Consider the following 20,823-nt stretch of genomic DNA (forward strand, 5'->3'; position numbering starts at 1 on the left):
GATGGTGCTTGTCCTCGCCCCACACCCTCGCGGCTGTTGTAGATGGTTCGGTAACTAGGCACATACCATCTGGCTGCTCAAAGCCACGTTTGCACCCACTTCTGCTCGACTGCCTTGAGGGTCTTGCCACACTACCATCCTCATTTGCACAAAGATAGGCACAGCCTTGCAAATAAAGAGAAAGCGCTTGGACTGGAGTACCAGCTTGAGAAGTGGTACCCAGGACGTCTAAGTGGCCTGTGACACACAGGACACTCTCTGAGCACATTGCTCTGGGGATGGGTCGGCTGCTCCGAAGTGAGAGCCTAGTCCTGAGAGTTCCCCTTTGTTCCGCGCTGGTGATCATGGACCGATGTGTCCAGTCACTGCTGGGCGCCCCCGAGACGCCCCGCAGATGCGTGCAGCAGCGGCTGGCGCTCACGAGGGGCCATTATCTGGCGTAGTTAATTATCAGTCAGCCCTTTGAAGTAGCGTACCAGGATGCCGACTTCTCTGCTGTTTCTGGCTGCCCTTGCTGTGTTGTGGGGAGTGGTGAGGTTTTTGTTGTCCTGTTGATAAAGCTTGCTAGGCTTCTTTTTCATGAGAATTGGTGACCTCTTCTGTGGCTAGTAATTTTGAGACTGAACTTGGCTGCTGTCACTGGCTGACCAGCGAGGAAGCCTTTGAAGATTGGGTGCTCACTTCCGTATTGTTAACTGATTGCATTTCAAGCAAATACTTCAGTATTTTATGTTGAACATACTCAAACAGAATTGCACAAACTGTATCGTGAACAACCATTTCCTCGTGAGTACGTCGTCCTTTCCATACTGTGGGAGCTCGTGGCAGGCTGCCCCAGGATGGCCCACTTTTGCATAAAGATAGTATCACATTAGAAACAACCAACACCCAGCACATGGGGGAAGGGCCCTCTGCGTCCCCCTCAGCTGCCTCCGTTTCCGCCAGGAAGGAGAGCCGGGAAGGTGAACCTGCTCCAGGAAGAGCTCTGTCCGCACGGCAGCCTCGTGTTTCCAGACCTCTCCTCCGTCCTCCGTGCTGATGATCTTCCTCCACTTCCTGTCCCCAGACCCTCCCCTCTCCTGAGCTCCTCGAAGCTTCCTGCTGCCTTTCTGTCATCAGGATTTCCTGTTCATGCCTATTACAGTGTGTTTTCTTCTGTTGATGTGGACGTGGCTCTGAGTCCCGCTGGAAGGACCACCGGGCAGGGGGACGTCTTCCTCCTCACCAGCGTTCCCTTTCTTACCTGTATGTCACAGCTAATTGGATTTTGGTGTTAAGTCGCGGGAATTCCAAGAAAAAAGTCACCATATAGTTTTCTCTTCCTAATTTGTAATTTAAAAAAATTCTGGGGGGCGCCTGGGGGTTCAGTTGGTTAAACGACTGCCTTTGGCTCAGGTCGTGACCCTGGAGTCCCATCCTGGAGTCCCGGGACTGAGTTCTGCATCAGGCCCTCTGCCCAGCGGGGAGTCTGCTTTCCCCTCTCAGGCGTGCTCTCTCAAATAAATGTAAAAAATTTTGGGAATCTCTTTGAGAAGAATACGTATTTTCATGTTTTTTTGTTCATTTATTTAAGATTTTATTTATTTGTTTATTTAACAGAGAAATAGCACAAGTAGGCAGAGCAGCTGGGAGAGGGAGAAGCAGGCTCTGCTGAGCTGGGAGCCCGATGCAGGGCTCCATCCTAGGACCCTGGGATCACGACCTGAGCTGAAGGCAGACGTCCAGTCGACTGAGGTGCCCAGAAGCCCCTGTTTCGATGTTCTTAAATGGCAGGTCCTTTTTTATTTTTTAAAAGCTTTTATTTATTTATTTGACAGACAACACAGCGTGAGAGGGGACACAAGCAGGCGGAGTGGGAGAGGGAGAAGCAGGCTTCCGGGGGAGCAGGGAGCCTGATGCAGGGCTCGATCCCAGGGTCCCAGGATCACGACCTGAGCCAAGGCAGATGCTTAACGACTGAGTCGCCCAGGTGCCCCTTAAATGGCAAGTCTTACTCAAGTCTGTTCTGAGTTCTTAACTTTCCAGCGTCTAGAGCTTATATTTTGTTTGAGGTTATACTTTCCTTTCTAAATTTCTCCATCAGGTGATCAAATGGATGCATTTCACCCAAATATAACCTGATTTCCTTCAGGAGATCTTCGATCCAAGGGCTTTCTGAAAACGTTTGTTTCCAGTCATTCGGTTCTGGTGTTGTGGTACTGTTTTCTGTTTTTATTCCGTTGTTTTTGTACGCATTCCAGAGCTTAGACGTTTGTAAGTTTTGCTTGGCCACACCGGCGTGTGTGGTAAGAACACGAGTCTCTCTCTTTTCCTTTTCCCTTTCCTTCCCTCCCCCTTCTCCTTTTTAAGGATTTTATTTTGAAGTCCCAGTGTGGGACTCAAACTCACAACCCTGACGGCAGGAGTCACATGCTCTCCTGACTGAGCTAGCCAGGTGCCCCAGGAATTTGGATTTTCTGATTGTTAGCTGCAGGGCCCTATTTTACGTCAGTGACAAGAGGTTCATTTAAATGACATGACTGTGGATGTATCTTTTATGTTTTTAATGTAAAAAAAATATTTATTTGACATTCTGTGAGAGAGGGAACACAGGCAGGGGGACGGGAAATCGAGAAGTGGGCTCCCCGCTGAGCAGGGAGCCTGATGGCGGACTCAGTGTGGGACTCAATGTGGGACTTGATCCCAGGACCCCGGGATCGTGTCCTGAGCCAAAGGCAGATGCTTTCACTGACTGAGCCCCCCAGCGCCCCTTTATTTGTAAATCTTAATAATTTATGTTTTGCGTGACCTGAAGTGTGTCTTGAGAAGCATTTTCCTGCGTGAGGGTCTGCAGCATCCACGGCTGCGGCTGTCTCCCCTCCCGCGCCGGGACTCGGTACCCGGTTCCCACTGGTTCCTGCCCCGCGGCTTCTGGCATCCTGAAGGCGGTGTTTGGCTTGTGATGCTGTTCTCAGTTGGAGGCTTTGAGGCCATGTTGCTGCTCTTTTCTTCTCCGTAGGAAGGCCTGGTTCCTGATGGTGATTCTGTTCGGTGGGTCTTGCTTGAGAGTCTCGTTGCTGTGGAAACTTCCCTGGTGTTTGCCTCGAGCCTCTTTCATGTCCTTGGAGTTTGAGTTTTTCTATCGCGTGGAAACATTGGCGCTTTCAAAAGAATTGAGTGGAATGAATGGTGCACAGCGTGTTCCTTAAACTCGTACAGTGTTAGGTTTGGTTGTATGTCAAACTGGAAAAACAAAATTGACTTTTAGGATGTCTTTAGTCTTCATTTAGTTACAGTTCTTGTGTGTACTGAGGTGTTTGAATTAAATGCGCTCTTGTCCGTGGAACACTGAGGAGTGCGCCTGTCGCGTCTTCGTTTGTGTTGAGACGGGCTTGACTGGAGACGGTTCTGTATTGCACTGTCCTCACCGGCTGCCTCGGCTTTCCCTTTGCCACATCATCGTTCCTGTGGAGAGAACATACTGCAGGTCGGGTTTTCTAGCGGCTCTGAAGCCTTAACCGCCCTGCTGGCGTCACGGCACGGCTGTGCCTCTGGGGCAGCGCATCCCCAGTTCTCCCAGCACCCGGTCCCGTTGCTGTGAGCTCGGGTCTTACACGTTGCACGTACGACCCACCTTCTCTGGTGTGTATCCCTCTCTGTGTGCTTTCCGTGCCCTGCAGGTAGCCGGTCGGCGTCCCCTCCGTGCCGGCGGGACAGCCCTCGACTCCGCGTGCCCCATACATAACCACAGGACCCCGGGGAACCAAATACTAGTTGGCTTTTAGAAGGAAGGAAACCGTGGTGTTGGTGACAGCGTGGATGGACCTGGAGGAGTGACGCCAGGAAATAAGCCAGACACAAATCCCGCGTGACTCCGTGTGTGGGATCCAAGGGAGTTGAACTCTATAGACACGGCGCGTGGACAGCTGGTCGCGGGGCTGGGGGAGGGAAGCAGGAGCGGCGTCTGTCGGAGGTGCAGATGTCCAGCTCCGAGTGAGGTCTGGGGACCTTTGTTTGGTCCAGCACGCTGACCGCCGGTTACGCATGTGCCCGATATGTGGAATTTGCTGAGAGAGAGCGTGTTCTCGCCTTCGAAAGAAATGGGACGTGTCTCCGGTGATGGAGCTTCCCCTTCGCGGTGGTCGCTTTACGGTGTGGACGTGATCACAGCCTCCTGTTGTACACCTCAGCGGCTTTGTCGTGCTCTGGTTCAGCTGGGGACAGGAGGAGCTGATTGGGCCGTGGTTCTGTCCGTTCTGGAGCTGAGCCGCCTGGCTCTGGGCCCCCATCTCCTCGCCGGTCCCGGCCTCTCCTCGGATTGGTGTTGGGCCTCCCTACCCCCTGCGGCGCCTGCACGGTCCTGGACTGCTTCCTGGGTCTTACTTGCGCAGCACCAACTCTCCAGCTCCGTTTCACCTGTCTTAAATGGCCAGGCTGTTGACTGAACCATGTCCGGAACGGGTGGTTCCCACCGCCAGCGTGCTTTCTGTTGGCTGTTGTGATTATTTTACGAGTGCTGACTTAATTAACTGATTTTCTATGAGGATGATTAGACGAGATACTTCAACACATTTATTTGAAAGGGAGAGAGAGTTGAGAGAGAGCATGAGAGGGAAGAGGGTCAGAGGGAGAAGCAGACTCCCCGTGGAGCTGGGAGCCCGATGCGGGACTCGATCTTGGGACTCCGGGATCATGACCTGAGCAGGCCGTTGCTTAACCAACTGAGCCACCCAGGAGCCCTTAATTAACTAATTTTTTGAAAAGAGTTTGAGAGTGAGAGCACAAGCAGGGGAGCACCAGCGGGGGGAGGGGCAGAGGGAGAAGCAGACCCCCCACTGAGTGGGGAGCCCCAGGGGACCCGATGCCAGCCTTTGGATCATGACCTGAGTAGGAGGCAGACGCTTCATGGACTGAGCCACCCAGGCCCCTGAATGCCTTTTTAAAATGTAAAGTACGTTCCCTTTCAAGGTTTTTGTTTCGGATTCTTGGCGGTGTTCTCACTCCTGAGGCTCTCCTTCGTGGAGCTTGTCCGCTCCTGTAGAGCGGGGCTGTGTTCCCCGCAGGAACCGTGTGACCTGGCTTGGAGGGCCACTCGGGGCTCAGGGGCACCTGCATTTGCCTCCTGGCCCTGGCTGGCTTTGGCCGCTCTGGAGCGGGGAGCACCGCAGGGCGACGGAGAGGAGACTCCAGGTGCAGCGGGGGGGCCTCGTCCTTCTCCTCTCAGCCGGCTGGGGAGGGTTTCTCTCCTCCCCTTCCTGTAATTACAGCCCTTTGGGAGCCACAGTGGTGGGGGGAGGCGTGTGGGTCTTCAGTGCGGCCAAAAGCAGCTCCAGTCCTGAGGACGCGGGGCCCCTCGCACGGCACAGCAGGGCCACCTCCGGGTCCCCTCCCTGCCGGCTCCCGGCACCTGAGTTTCTCTCTGGCAGCGCAGCTTCTTCAGACGCGTGGGTCGCCCTCGATGTTTCTAGGTATCAGGGTGGTGGGGGTCTGTCGTAGATCATCGCCTGGTGGTTTTGGATTATTTCTTGTGTTGAGCTTGTGGACTAGTAGCAAGTGGGTTTCTTTCTTTCTTTTTTTTTTTTTTTAAGATTTTACTTATTTATTTGAGAGTAAGAGAATGAGAGCGAGCATGAGAGGGGAGGGTCAGAAGGAGGAGCAGGGAGCCCGATGCAGGACTCATTCCTGGGACTCTAGGACCATGACCTGAGCAGAAGGCAGATAGATGCTCACCTGACTGCGCCCCCCAGGTGCCTTGCAAGTAGATTTCATGTGCTTCTTCTAACCTTTTATATTACTACTTTTTAGATTATTTGAGAAAGCGTGGGTTAGGGGAGAGGGGCACAGGGAGGAGGGCCAAGCCGATTCCCGGCTGAGCAGGAAGCTGTTGCGGGGCTCAGTCCTATGACCCTGAGATTCTGACGTGAGCTGAGACTGAAGCCTGCTGCCCAACTGACCGAGCCATCGAGGCACCCCCTTCTAACCTTTTAAATAGGGGGTTTCTCTATAAATGCTTGGCTGGTACGTGTAAATGCTGAGTCATGACGTCATACTGGATTTTGTCCCCTGTGGGTTGGTCCCCAAATGTTGGCAATAGCTGTGTGTGCATCTTGTTTGGAGCAGTGGGAAATTGCTAATCGTGGCATTATTACTTATTTTTTTTTTAAAGAACTTTTTTTTTTTTTAAAGATTTTTATTTATTTGACAGATCACAAGTGGGCAGAGGGGGAAGCAGGCTCCCCGCTGAGCAGAGAGCCCGATATGGGGCTCGATCCCAGGACCCCAGGATCATGACCTGAGCCAAAGGCAGAGGCTTTAACCCACCAAGCCACCCAGGTGCCTCTGATCGTGGCATTATTAACCTTAGACCTCACTCAGCCTTGGCGTGGTGGCCTCGGGAAGACTGCCTCTCGGTTGAGTTGAGTTTCTGGGGACTCAGCGGAAAGCCCAGCTTCAGGTGTGGGCAGATCAGGCTGCCTCGGGCCTTGCTCTCCTGCCGTAGTCCGCGCGCACCGTCGCGGCTGGGCCTGCTCTTGGGGAGTTTCAGTCAGTGGTTGGGTGAGGGGAATGCGTTAGGTTTCCCTCGCAGAGGGAAATGTATGTATCCCTGGTGTGTGGGACCCAAGGCCCTCCCTGTTAGAGGTGGCCAAAGCGAACGGAGTCTCAGTCCTGCCCGTGAAGTGACATGGACACGAGTGAGGCAGGTCCCCGGCGCGAGTTTCCTGCGGAAGGCGTGGGCTCTCGGGGCGCTCTGCGGTTAGTGTCGACAGCAGGGCCGTGATTGCTTCGTGGCTGGACGGGAGTTCAAGCCAGAGGGTGAAGGTACTCTCATGGCTGCATAGTCAGACCTTTCCTGCTTCCTCAGGGACTTGGGAGGGGGCGGGGTGCGTCACCTCCTCGCCGCTCTTTGTGTGGGTCCCGTGTCACAGGGACACTGTGTTCATCCTGGTGGCTGTGCAGTCTTGCCCAATGCCTGGCCCAGGAGCGCACTGAGGGGAGGAGGTGACCAGAGCTCCTGAGCATTACCCGTGTCGGAAAATCCGATTGGTGCGCCGGCCTGTCAGTGGGGGTCGGGCGTCGGCCCCAGCCCCCAGCCCCCAGCCCCCCCGCTGGCCTCACTGAGCTCAGGCCGCTCTTCAGAGCTCGTGCTCCTGTGTGCAGTGGAGTCTTAGGGCACAAGTCTTGGAATCTGTTCCCAGACAAGGGCGCAGCCTGACCGGCTGGGGATGAGTGCTCTGGAGAGGTGACACCCCCCCCCCCCCCGCCCCAGCTGTGTTCCTTTCCCACAGAGAACCAGACCTTGGCCGTCCTGTCACTGACCATGGATTTCTCATTGCAGGACTCACTCCAGCAGCCTCTTAAAACATGGTGGATTACTATGAGGTTCTAGGCGTGCAGAGACATGCCTCAGCCGAGGATATTAAAAAGGCGTAAGTAACTGTATTTATTTAATAATAAATCTTTGCTGTTGTGCTGGTCCTTGGATATTGTCACCTTGTATCTATTGAAATGGGCCATGTAACAGAACACCTTTTTTTTTTTTTGAAGATCTTACCTATTTATTCATGAGAGAGGGGGAGCAGGGATTCTGACACGGGATGGGGCTCGATCCCAGAACCCTGGGATCATGACCTGAGCCAAAGGCAGACATTTAACGAGTGAGCCACTCAGGTGCCCTGTTTCGTTTTATTAAGATTTTGTTTATTTGACAACAAGCATAAGTCCAAGCAGGAAGAGGGAGAAGCAGACTCCCTGCTGAACAGGGAGCCTGACGTGGGACTCGATTCCAGGACCATCCCGGCCAAGGGCAGATGCTTAACAGAATAAGCCACCCAGCCGCCCTAGCTTTTTATTTTTAATGAGCAGAGCTGTATGGTGGTGCATGTTCTCGGTCCATTTTGTGGACTCTAGGCCTTGTGCACGCGCAGCGATCAGAAAAACCTGAGTGGGAGGAGTAGCTGTATGTGGTGCCCTCCCTGCCCATTTTTTCTGAGAAACCTACGGTCTGACCTGTGCCTGAGTCACAGCTGTGTGCTTCCCCCTCTCCAAGTGATGTGGCCTGCCTGCCTGGCATGGTGCTCAGTCCTGGTGTGAGTCCGGCTGCGGTCTCCCGGCCCACGGGGAGGGGGGTTGCTTTACGATCCGTGTAGCGTGCCTTGAGCCTGGAAGAAATGAGCGGTCTTTCACAAAACCTGGACAAACAGCACGCACCTGCATTCTCCTGTGGTACCTTGTTTTCACAGCAGCATGCTAGTGCAAACGGACACTCTTTCTCCTTGGTCTTGTCCATGGCCTCTCCGTTTTTACTGTGAAGATTTGTGATGCTTTAGGGCTTGTGGTTTGCTTATTGCTTATTGAGGTCCATAGTGGTAGAAAAATAAAGTCTTTTGGTGTTGTAGAGAGTCCAGCGTTAACCAGATATTAAGAAGGTCAACCAGAGGTTGATGAAAATGCTGCAGTTAAATCGAGCCACGGCAGCTTTCTGTCAGATGTTAGGAGGACTGCCTGGTTCCTCGGTCTTATCTTGCTTTCGAGGGGCGCTCCCCTTCCCTGTTCGTCCAGTCCCCACCCCAGAGGTGGTGTTGATGTTGAGCTTAGTAGAAGAGAGCAGTGTGTGTGTGTGTGTGTTTAAGAAGCCTGTCACCGGGACTGTTCTGGAGTCTCCAGTGAGGCCTGGATGCGGAGCGGGGCTCTCTGTGGATGGTGCCCATGCACTGATGAGCGGGGTGGCAGGCAGGCCGGCTCCGTGCTCCTGGCCTCTCTCTCCTGTGCTCCCACAGCCACGCGGTCTGCGCACCCCATGCGCATTGGCCCTCGCGTGTGTCCACGGGCCTGTGTCTCGAGTGTTTGCTTTATGCCTGCGAGGTGGATGGGAGAGTGGATGGGGGATCCGGTTTCTTTCGCAGTGCGCGAGGGAGGTTGCGCTATGGAAATCGGTATGCATCTCATGAGTTTGAGCGCCGCATCCATTTCCCAGCCCCGTGAAGTTCCACGGCTGTTGAGTTTCTGCACGTGGATGTGACCACTGTCCTTTGACTCTCTTCAAGGTACCGGAAACTGGCACTGAAGTGGCATCCAGATAAAAACCCGGAGAATAAAGAAGAGGCAGAGAGAAAATTCAAACAAGTAGCTGAGGCATATGAGGTGTTATCAGATGGTGAGTTAACCTGCCCAGAGCTTGGACTCTCCCCAGGGCCGGTGGATGTGGCTGGCTGAGGTTTCAGGCCCTGAGAAAATTCATTCCTTCCTTTCCTTGTGAAGCTTTGAGTCCTGTTCCTGGCAGATACTTGATACCGTTACCCGTGAGTGCTCTGAGCACCCTGGCTTCTCGCAGTTTCTTTTGGGATGGCTATTTTAAACAGGACTGGCAGCCTGGTCTGAGGACTGACGGGACAGATCAGGGCATGGGAATCCATCTGGGTCACTGTGTGGTGGCGGCGGCCACGATCTGACGGTGGTGCAGTGCTCTGAACTGAACTCACTTGGCTAGCGTGTTGATGGTTTTCACTGTGTGAAAGGACTTCCTTCGTTTCTGGGAATGTCTGGCTAAGCTTTAGACTTCCAGATTTTGAGGTGTCTGTTCCCCGCCCCAGGTCCAGAGCGTAGGTGTTGGAAAGCACAGGCTTTTGAGAGTCCCCTCTGGTAGCCTGGTCTCCTGAGTCAGGCAGAAGGTGAGCTTGATGCAGTCCGCAGGTTGGTGGTGGAGGAGTGTGGGAGGGTCCTGGGCTTGGGAGAGCAGCGTGGAGCTTCGGTAGAAGACTGGAAATCTGCTGACACCGCCTCGCCAGGAAGCAGCACGGAATGACCTGGTGGGAGTCAACTCCCAGGTACCTGGGATGGAGGAGGACTCACTGGCTGTAGGACCTCGGTCCCCGCCCCAAGTGTGTCCTTGTGCAATCAGGGTCACTAGAGAAAGGCATTTTTTTTTTTTTTTTTTGCATTTTTTTTTTTTTTAATATGCTCAAGAGAAAGATAGTGACAAAAATAGAGAATACACATGGGGAGGAGAGGGAGAATCAGACGCCCCGCTGAGCAGGGAACCGGACGTGGAGCTTGATCCCAGAACCTTGGGATCGAGACTGAGCCAACGGCAGACGCTGAAGTGACTGTACCACCCAGGCGTCCCGTGAAAGGCATTTTTGATTTTGGAGAGAACTCCATGTAACCACGCTCCTCCTCATTACTAACAACACGTTGAGCATCCCTGTTTGTTTTTTTTTTTTTTTAAAGATTTTATTTATTTGATAGGGAGAGACAGTGGGAGAGGGAACACAGGCAGGGGGAGTGGGAAAGTCAGAAGCAGGCTTCCCACCGACCAGGGAGCCTGACGTGGGGCTTGATCCCAGGACCCTGGGATCATGACCGGAGCCGAAGGCAGACTCTTAACGACTGAGCACCCCCCCGGCGCCCGAGCATCCCTGTTTGTCTGTTATTAATGCATCTCTCTTACTTTAGAGAAGTCCCAGATGTTTTATTTCAGTAGTAACTGTTAGTAGAATACACACAAACATTGATAATTGTAATCTTTTAAAAATGTAGCATTAAGGTCTTAAACTGAGAAGCTTTAGTTTTGTTTTGTTTTTTTTCCAAAATGTTATTTGAGAGAGCGCTCAAGAGCAGGGGTGGGGTGAGGGAGAAGCAGGCTCCTCGCCGAGCAGGGTGCCTGTGGTAGGACTGGAGCCCTGGGCCCCGAGACTACAGCCTGAGCTGCAGGCAGATGTTTCTAACCGCTGAGCCCCCCGTGCGCCCTTGCCAGCGGTTTTCTGGACTGGACTGACAGGCGGCACCACGGACCTCAGTGTCATCATCTTGCTCTTCTGTCCTTGTTTGTGCTGAACCAGCACTTGCGGAACTTTAGAGAAATGGAGGACTGACGCCAACTTTTTAAAATTTTAGTCAAGTGATTAAAAAAAAACAAAAAATCTAATTCAAACTTGGTCTTTGTCAGGAAGAGAACCTTTACATTCTAATAAAGATGACACCGTTGCTCTTCTCTCCCTTTCCTGGGGGCGAGCACTCCTCGTGTTGTCTTATGCAGCCTGTGGCCCGGAAGTTACCTTCCCCGGGGGGTCGTTGCGGTTCTTACTAGAGCTCTGGCTACCAGAAGCTGGCTTTCGGTGGTTTGCTTGTGCGCACGTTTTCCCTGTAACCCCTGTTATTTTACCTCACAATTTGGTAGAACCTGATGTTTTGGGGTAAACACATAGCATTAAAAGAAGGCGCCTGTCCGTCCAGGGCTGCAGTGCCGCTGTTCGTTCTAGAAGGTAAATAGAGAGGACAGCAGACCCTCACCAAGGCTTGCTTGGGCTGTTGCGCTTCCAAGGGGATTAAGCCTGTGGGGTTAGAGTTGGCTCCTTGTCTGGCTTTTAGTACATCGATGTCTTGCCCCATCGAGGCCCCATCCTGTTTCCACGCCCCAGATCTTATCCCCCCAATTGGACCTGGTAGTAAGAAGGCACACGTCTAGAATTAGAGTAGTTTATTTATCTGACAGACAGAGATCACAAGTAGGCAGAGAGGCAGGCAGAGAGAGGAGGAAGCAGGCTCCCCGCTGAGAAGAGAGCCGGATGCGGGGCTCGATCCCAGGACCCTGAGACCATGACCCGAGCTGAAGGCAGAGGCTTAACCCACTGAGCCACCCAGGTGCCCCGAATTAGAGTAGTTTTATAACGTGGATTGTGATTTTAATGTATGTGTAAGCTGCATGCTCTGTGCACAGGAGGCTGAAAGAAATACTTTAGTATGTATAATCACATTTTATATTTTTTTATAACTTTTTTTTAGATTTTACTTATTTATTTGTCAGAGAGAGAGAGCGAGAGAGCGAGCGCACTCACACGTACAAGCAGGCGGAGTGGCAGGCAGAGCCAGAAAGAGAGAAGCAGGCTCCTTGTAGGACTCGATCCCAGGACCCCGGGATCATGACCTGAGCCGAAGGCAGCGGCTTAATGACTGATCCCCCCCAGGCATCCCTATAATCACATTTTAAACTCTCTACTACTAAAAAAATTTTCCTGTTTTTAAGGAGATGTACTTGGATTTTCTCTCTCCCCCTTTTTGAAGTAAGAGAGGCCTGACTCTTCAACCAAAACCTTGAAAGCTGCATTGGTTCTTGGTTTACAATCTGGAAGTACTTGGGTGAATTGAGAGGAGAAGAACTCGGTCTTTACTGACTCTCCTTTTTTAATTATAGCCAAAAAACGGGACATCTACGACAGATACGGCAAAGAAGGGTTAAATGGAGGTGGAGGTACGTAAATGTTGATTTTTCTCTTGGTTTTGTAGTGAGCAAAGCACTTTGTACATGCGGAGTCTGTTAGGGCCCTGCTCTGCCACACTGAGTTTGTGCTCCCGGATCAGTACGTGATCCTGGGTCAGAATACCCACAGGGCTTAGAGAACAGATGGTACGCACACCCCTGACGGCCTGTGGCGGTGGCCTCACACGGGTGCGTGTGTTTGATGAGATGTCCCCGTGACGGCAGGCGTTGAACGTGAATGCCGCAGCCTGAGCACAGACCGGGGTGACGAGCACGAGCGAATGTTTCCGCGCTTGTATATGACGCTTCATGACAGAAGAGAAACTGCCTCCTGGGTGTGGATGGCAGTTACAGAAATGGTGAGAGAGGCTAGTGGCCAAGCTGTGACCTTTCAGAGCACGAAGCCCACGCTCGCGTGTCCCCACCAGCCACAGGCCACAAGGCACCCATGGTGTATGAGCCCGATTTATAGGATGTTCTGTGGATAAAGAAGTAGCCACAAAACCAGGAATTCACAAACTAAAAGCTCTGTTGCATCTTGCAGGAGGGATTCATTTCGACAATCAGTTTGAGTTTGGCTTCACATTCCGTAACCCAGATGAAGTCTTCAGGGAATTTTTTGGTGGAAGGGACCCGTTTTCATTTGACTTCTTCGGTAAGTTCATTGTCCCGTGGGCGTGTCGGTGATTCCTTTTCTGTTCCGTCACCGTGGCGCTCTGTGGTTCGGCTTTGTCTGCGCAGCGTAGGGCTCTAAAACCCGATTGTTTTCCTCTCTGGCAGAGGTTTCTGAATGAATGCCTTGTATGTGAAAATAATAAAGGTGTGAACGTATTCGTTTTCTGACATGTCTGGCTCTAATTAACCTCCCTTTTTTCTCTCAGTTAGACAGTGGAAAGGGTGCAGGCACTAGGGGCTTGGACGTGCCGCTGGCTGCTGAGCATGGAGTTCTACGCGCATTTGCCCCGAGTTGGTCTGGGTGGACACTGGGCCCTGTAAGCAGACTTGTTCGGAGGATACTGGCTCTATAAACCCGGTCTGTTGCTCTAACTGTGGCGCATTGTGGCTGTTGCGGTCACAGTTGGTGAAAAGGACGGACGTCTTTGGAGCAAGGCGGCGCCGATCTTGGGGCTGAGAGTCGCCTTCGCCAGAGGGGACCGTGGCGTTCGGCCGCCGCGTCTTCCAGCCCAGGTTCTCCTGCCATCCTCAGCTCTTAGTACTGATGCCCGATGCCAGGTTTTCACGTGTGTCTCTGACGCGCGTTTGTGGGGGGACACGGGTGTGCGCCGCTGCCAGAGCGGCCCTGGGGTGCCAGGAAGCTCGGAGGCCGGAGCTCGCCAGGTCCGGCCACAGCCGTTTCTGTGTTGGCTCACTGGGGGGCACCCAGCCTGTGCTTCCATCCTCCGTGGCCTGGAGCCTGGCTGGGGAGCCTGAGCACCACCTGCGCCCCTCCGTGAGGGAAGCCAGAAGAGAGGTTCTGCTACACGTAACGGGGGAGAAACCAGTGGACCCTTGCCCATCCTGGGCGTGAAGAAGAGTAATTCGCCACCATGTCCGGTAGGTATTGGGGCCTGTGAGATGCTGTGGCCCTTGAGTTTACTTCAGATGGGGGTTCAGAGAGATTTTCCTTTTCACTGTGGTGTGGCCTGACTTGGGGAGAGTTGCTGATGGAGGAGGGGGGTCCTTGTGGAACAGCTGTGGAGTGGACAGGCGTGGGTTGGCTTTTTCACCCGCAGGCGTCACAGTGAGGCTCAGTTAGGGGTGAAGAGGAGCTTGGTCTTTCGAAGCTTTATCCTGCTGCCACGGAGCGTGGACTGGGAAGGCCCCGTTAACGTGGGAGATGCATCTGTTTGTTCTTCGTTAATTGGCTTTCGTGTACCTAACAGATCTTAACGCGAGAAAACACGGAGAGTTCGTGGTCTTTTCTTGTGTTAAAATTACTTCTGTGTCTCATTACAACCTTATGCGAACTGCACATGTGTCGTTTTGGGGGAGCAGTGCAGTGTTGGGGAATCTCCTGGTGGCCAGGCGAGGGTCCTCTGCCCCCAAGGGTTTGGGTTCCTAGCGCACATGGGGTGGGGGAGCAGTGAGCAGGCTCATCCCCGAGCCTGAGGCCGAGCTGGCTTTATCCCTTCATGGTTTGTTTTGGGAAAGAGTCCTTAGTGGTTGAATTGTAGCCGGATTTTGTTTTCCTTGGGAAAATAGTCGGACAGGCCAAGCTTCCTCAGTGGGAATGGTGTTCATTGAGCAGTTAACTCTAGAGAGGAGAAGGTGTAGAGACTGAAATTGGGTGTAAATGAGGACGTGAATAGTGTTTTATCCACTACAAGCTACTTGAATCTTTGGACTTGACATGTTCTAAGTTGTGAGGGGGGTGTGTGTACAGAAGTCTTGATGTACATGTGTAGCTCATGGACATTGTGGACATGAGGCACACTTGGGCGGAAATTTCTTCTTTTGGACTCGGAGTCCTATTCAGTCGATAACTAGTCTTGCTGTCATTGTAGACTCCGGGCCCTTGGTTTTAGAGACTGAGCTGCTCAGATTTTAAGACTAGGCATTTCCCCTATGTTCCCCATGACAAGTGTGACAGTGACACTTCTTCAATCCATTCTTGTAGGTGTTCTAGGTGACTTCCATTTTCAGGCTCTAAGGATTTACACACAGGAAAAGAAGCTGCTGCACGGCTACTACACGTACGAAGTAACGGTTCAGCCTGCTGGGGGTACGTGTAGTCGGGTCTTCACGCAGGGCTGGGGCTGGCTGCCCCTGCAGCGGTTTTGTGGTGGGTAACCAGCGTCTGTGCCGTTTTTTTGTTTTTGTTTTTGTTTTTTTTTTTTTGCGTCTGTGCCGTTTTTACTCAGCCCTGCTTTGATGTCCGTTTGTAGTGGTACATAACTTTAGGCCTAATTTTTCACCCTTTTTTTTCTCTCTCTCACGGTTCTGCTCTCTCAGAAAAGTAGGTCAAAACGTGAGACATTCTGAACTGTACTTTGTGAGTATCAGAATATAAAATTCCATGTTTGACTCCAAATGAAAAGGGACAAAACTTCGAAGAACTAATGAGCGAGCCGGTGGGAAGAGCTGAGATGTGAGGGGCGCTGGGCAGACTGTACACAGTTCCATGCCCCAGAACGCACCAGTGAGAACTGTTAGGTGGTGGTGGAGCCCTTGGGCCCGGGGCCTGGCTGATGCTGATACCCCGATGATCACAGCTGTCCCCGAGAGGCAGTTAACCTGGATTCCCAAACCCACGCAGAGCCCTGGCCTGGAGATTGAGGGTGTGGGTCCTACCTTTGTGGGCAGCTGTTCTAGTTTCAGTCCTTTCCCAGATACCGGGCACACCAGAATGAGCTCTCATCCAAGTGTGCATTGGAAGGGATTGCGTTCATTTGAGTCAGGGTCATCTGTTTGCTTTTACCGGACCCAGTGACTCCGAGTTTGGAGGTGCTCAGATAACACTAGCGTCTTACAGTCATTAGAGCCCCAGCAGGACTTTCGTTTGTAAGAATTGTCTCGGTATAGTGAGTATTTTCATTTACTTCTATTCTCACATTAGTAACAGCCAAACTTTAACACCTAAAGCCGTTTCCTGAGGGCCCATTCGGTTCAGCCCATTTTCCCTTCATACACGGTCTCAGTCCTGGAAGCGGTGTCTGCGCACCCGCCGTAGCCGCAGGGAAGGGACACGGCCTGTCGTGCGGGGCCAGCGGGCTTTTGGAAGGAAGTGGCGTTCCCCCGAGGAGGGTCATAGCAGACTGTTCTGAGCCAGACGTCAGTTTGACGTAGTGAGCCCATCATTTTGCTCTCCCAGGCTTCGAGGAGGTGGCGAGTGAGGACTTGGAGCCCGGGTTGGAGGACTCGGCCGAAGACGCCCCGAGCGAGGAGGACAGCGAGGTTTTGGATGTGATCTCTAGCGAGGAGCTTGATGTCCTTAGCGAAGATGAGCCGAGTGAAGGCTGTAGCCGGGGCCAGGGCGAGCTGCTCAGTGAGGAGCTGGAGTTTGTGTCCAGCGAGGAGGAGGCGAGCGCGGGGGACGTGGAGGAGCTCAGCGAGGAGTGCGTGGAGCTGCTGAGCGAGGACAGCGGGCTGGAGCCGGAGGGGCTGCCCGAGCCGGAGGGGCTGCCCGCGGGCCCGTGAGCGGGGGCCGCCCGCGTTCGCAGGGGGCTGGCCCGTGGGCAGCGCATGTGGAATAAAACGTTTGTGCCTTACGAACCCGTGCCTGAGACCATCCTTGCTCAGTCAGCGGAGTGGTCCTGGAGGGAGCGGGCGAGTGGAGAAGGGGTGGGGCCCCGGGAGGAGAGGCAGTGGCTCCCGCAGGCCGGCTGGCACCTTGAGCGAGAAGCCTGCGCTTCTAGGCCGCTGGGTGGCCTAGGGCAGCCCCAGTCCCACAGGCTTGGGGGCTGACAAGAGGAAATGATGCCTCTTGGTCTTTGGAGGCCAGGAGTGTGGAACCAGGTCCTGGGAGGGAGCAGCTCTTCCAGCCCCCTCAGATGGTCCGTGCATGTCTGCACACCCGGCCCCCTCTGCGAGTGTGTCCCTGTCCAGATTTCCCCCTCCTAGGGACACAGCACTCCTGGATTCAGACCCGACCCTACCGAGCTCGGCTTAACCTCATCATCAGCAAAGACCCTGTTCCCTTCCGAAAAAGGCCATACTCAGGGGCTTGGGGCTTTGGGATCCCACACCATTTTGGAGGGCCACGGTCCATCCTGCAAAGTCGCTTTCCCCAGAGAGTTGTCTGTAACTCTAGAAGCAGCCCCTTTTGGAAGGGGAGAGAAGGGGAAGCCTTTGAAGCGAGATGTGCTAGGAGGTTGAGAAGGCGGAGGTGAGACAGGCGCGGGTGCCTCCCCACTCCTCAGGGATGAAATGCCACACTCGCGTGTCCCTGCACGTGTGCTGGGAAAGAAGGCAGGGAGTGAGACTTGACAGTCCACACGGATACGTAACGTGTCCGGCTGGCTTCCAGCGTCGTGCAGCTCGTGGAGCGGCCGCAGAGCCCGTGGTCCCGAGTGAGTGACGGCTGCTGCCTCTGCTGCTGCCCCTCTGGCCTCCCCGCTTGCTCCTCTTGGGAGGGACTGGCTGTTCGGGTCACGTTTTCCGGAAGAACGTGGCCGCACGTCACTGTGCTTCCTTGGGAGCGCTTGCCCTTGGGTGTAGAGCTGGCATTTGGAAGTAGCTCGTTTTCCTTTGAAGTCAGTGCTGGCGGATGCGGGCGCCTCGGCCCTTCGCCCTCCGGCACGTGCTTGGGAGTGATTCCGAGACGTGCCTGTGGCGCCTCCAGTCCCGCCGCACGCCCGCCGGGAGAGGAGGGGCCGGCTGCCGGACAGGGTGGTTCTGAGAACTCTCCTCGCCCGGAGAACAGCGGATCCGATCCAGGGCGGATGTGCGACTCGGTGGGCAGGGTCTGGCTGCGAGGCCCTCCGTGTGGTCTCACTTCCAGGGCGGCAGCGCCTGGACCGCTGTCGGTTCTACGCCGTTCGTGCAGTTTGTGGCCTCGCTTGGGTCAGTTTCCAGAGTGTCCTGTAGGTTTGGCTCCCTGTGTCTTCCACGTGGAATTTTGGTCTGTTTAGATGAGGGAAACACTTCCTGGGAACTTGGAGGACAGGTTCTGTGGCCACAGCTGTGGGAGAGTGTAGGGAAGTCGAACGGGGGCCAGCGACCCTCTTTCTTCGAAATGCCCGTGCTGCGTTTGAGGTTTTGTTCTGTTCTGTTCCCCCGCCCTGCCCCCCCCCCCCCCCGTTTTTCTGTGTGGCCCCGGAGGGAGTTCGTCCTGTGAGGCCTGTGGGGAGGAGCCGCTGGCCCCCCGCACGTTGTCAGAGTCTCCTGACACAGAGTCTCCTGTGCTCCTGACGCGCGTGGGCGTCAGGGTGGTGGGCTAGAGCCCGTGTCAGTCATGGGGGACTGAGTTTGGTTCCTGTGCCTGAGTTTGGTGTGCGTTAAAGGTGATAATCGATCTGTTTCTCCAAACTTGTTCTGTGTTTATCCGTCAGATACTGAATCTTGGTAAACCTTAAGAATGCGTATGGCTTTAAACATCTTCACGAAACTTTTTTCCGTAAGGCTGTTGGCACGTGTGCGTGCACGTATGCATTTGTAACGTGCGCTTTGTGCTCAACTATTCCACAACGTTCGGTTAAATGTACTTTTTGTCCTGAGTGCGACCTTGTTACGTGGCTGTTGGTGAGGATCTTGCTGATAGGAGTGACCCCCTTCAGGGATCGGGTTTCCTGTTTCGGGGAGACTAGCAGGGTCTCTGAGGTGGAGAAGGTGTGCTTGGTACACAGCCGGGGCTCGGGCGCCTCGAGCCCCCATGTGACCTTGTTGGCTCACGGTCCAGACCTGGGCCTGTTTCAGGTCGCCCTGGCATCTCCCCGCTTAAAGATCCTTGTGACATCAGCGAGGGAGAGTGCGGGTCTTGTTTTCTGAAGTCCGCGTGACGTTTCTCCAGAGGGAGCAACACGGTCTGTGTTGACGCGTTTCGGTGTCCGACCGTGGATCCGTCTCTGCGGAGGTTTCACGGGAAGGCGTCGGCGCGCTCGCGTGTGGAGGCGGCGGGGTTCGGATTGGAGAGCGGCGCTCCGGGGTGGGGTCCGGGCCGTCCGGCTGGCAGGGCCGGTGTCCAGCCGCAAACCCGTCAGGCCGGACAGTTCTTTGCCTGGGGGGAGGGCGGCCTTTTGTTCTCGTCAGCCCTTCCGTGGATTGCGCGAGCCCCGTCCCGTCCCGGGGCGCCCAGCGTGTGCCGTTGCGTCCGCCGGCGGCCGCGGTCGTGTCGCGCGGCGCCGCTCCCGGGAGACCAGCAGGCGAGCGTCCGAGCGCCCTGGCGCCCCTTCGAGTTTCCCCGCGAAACTCGCCCCACGGCCCCCCCCCCCCCGTCAGCTCCGGACCCGCGCTCCGCTCCTCCAGTGACGACTTCGTCTCCCCGATTCCCTGACACGACGATAGCTGTCCTGCGGGCGCCCGGAAACGCGCTCGGCTTCCCCTCGTGGGGGTGGGGTGGGGGGAGGTCCCGGAGCTCGGGGAAGCTGCGTGGGTCCGCGGGGGGGGGGGCGGGGTGCCTGCGCGGGGGGGGGGGCGGGGCGGGGGGCGCGCGGCTCCCGGCCGAGCGGGGAGGGCCCTCGCCGAGGGCCTCGTGCTTGAAGCGGTCGCGTGTGGTCGCGGCCGGCGATGGTGAGTTCGGGGCGTCACGGACGCAGGTCTGGCGCGGGCCCCGCTTGGGTCGGTTCTCTCTGGCCGGGGCACCGGGGGCGGATGTTACCGCCTCCTGAATGCTCGGTTTTCTCGCCGGAAGGTACCGAGAGAACGTGCGGGACGCCCCGGCCGCGGGGACGCTTGTCAGCTGCGGGCTGCGCGCGGCTCGGCTTCTCAGGAGCTCGGGTTCCGCCGTGGGGGGCCGGGGCCCCTCGCCCCGCGTCGCTCGGGGTCGGGTCCTCCCGCGCCTGCCCCCCTTTCCTTAGCCCGAGAGCCTCTCCGGCGGCCGCGGTTTGTGGGCCCGCGGGGCGGGGAGGAGCACCGCGCTTGGTGGCGAGGTCGGCTGTGTCCGCTGTCTCGTTGCGGCTTTATTTCTAAAACGAAGAAATATTTGTCCTTCTTAAAGATGATGCATACTCAAGACGTGGGAAATACAAATGAGGTAAATGGGGGGACAACCAGCCTTTGTCTTGCTACCAAATAAAAATCCACCGTTAACATTTTTCACCTGCTGCGGTCGGAATGCGTTACCTAAGTGTTCTCTTCTGCCTTTGTCTAAAGCCTGAACTTAACGGCCCTTTAAACACGCACGTTTCAAAAGCTGCTTACCGCTTCCACTTTTGGAAAGTCTGTTTATTTTCAGTGTTCAGTACATAATTAATGGTTTGAATTCTGCTGGTGCGGTGAAGTATTTTCATCTTTGAGATGAGTGATTTCCCTGAAATAGAACTGCTGGGTTGAAGAGTTTTTAAAAACTGATTGTAGTTTGGGGCTGAAGTTTTTTTTTTTTTTTTTTTTAAAGAATGAGCTTTTTTCTTTTTCTAAACATTTTATTTATTTATTTGACAGAGAGAGATCACAAATAGGCAGAGAGGCAGGCCCTCCCTTGAGCAGAGAGCCCAACGCCAGGCCGATCCCAGGACAGTGGGATCATGACCTGAGCCGAAGGCAGAGGCTTTAACCCACTGAGCCACCCAGGCGCCCTGGGGGCTGAAGATTTTGAAAGATCACGGGACATACTCCTTTACTGCTTTTTGAAAGGGCACAGACTAGTAACAGCCATTGATAAGCTGCTCATAACGGTTTGTCTAGTCTCACAGTTGCAGCTTTTAACAACATAAGCATGAAATTAAAAAAGAACATTTCTTCATATCACCATGACTGTTGTAACGGAAACATTTCATTTTCAGGTTTAAAGTTTTATAACTTTAATATTTGAAATTATGTAAAGTTTGATGAGTAAAACAACTACCTGAATTGTCAAAAAGCATTTAGGCTGTACGGTTAAAAAAAAAAAAAAAGATAAAAGATTTTTTAAGAAAAATACCAGAAAATAAACTGAAAATCCACCGACCTTACTCCTACTTCTTTTTCTTTTTTTTTTTTTTAAGATTTTACTT

General features: G+C 54.1%; 1 protein-coding gene across 2 annotated transcripts in view; it reads left to right on the forward strand.

Moving 5' to 3' along the window:
• DNAJB6 (DnaJ heat shock protein family (Hsp40) member B6) overlaps nt 1–20,823 on the forward strand; it is a 61,784-nt gene that overhangs the window by 15,548 nt on the left and 25,413 nt on the right. For both annotated transcript variants that reach the window (XM_080818826.1, XM_080818825.1), the window contains exons 2-5: nt 7,316–7,406; nt 9,024–9,133; nt 12,170–12,226; nt 12,780–12,890. In XM_080818826.1, the coding sequence (XP_080674952.1) occupies nt 7,342–7,406; nt 9,024–9,133; nt 12,170–12,226; nt 12,780–12,890 (343 nt within the window). In that variant the 5' untranslated portion in view covers nt 7,316–7,341. The remainder of the gene's footprint in view (nt 1–7,315; nt 7,407–9,023; nt 9,134–12,169; nt 12,227–12,779; nt 12,891–20,823) is intronic.

The sequence above is a fragment of the Martes martes genome (assembly GCF_963455335.1).
Source record: "Martes martes genome assembly, chromosome: 11".
Classification (NCBI taxonomy): Eukaryota; Metazoa; Chordata; class Mammalia; order Carnivora; family Mustelidae; genus Martes; species Martes martes.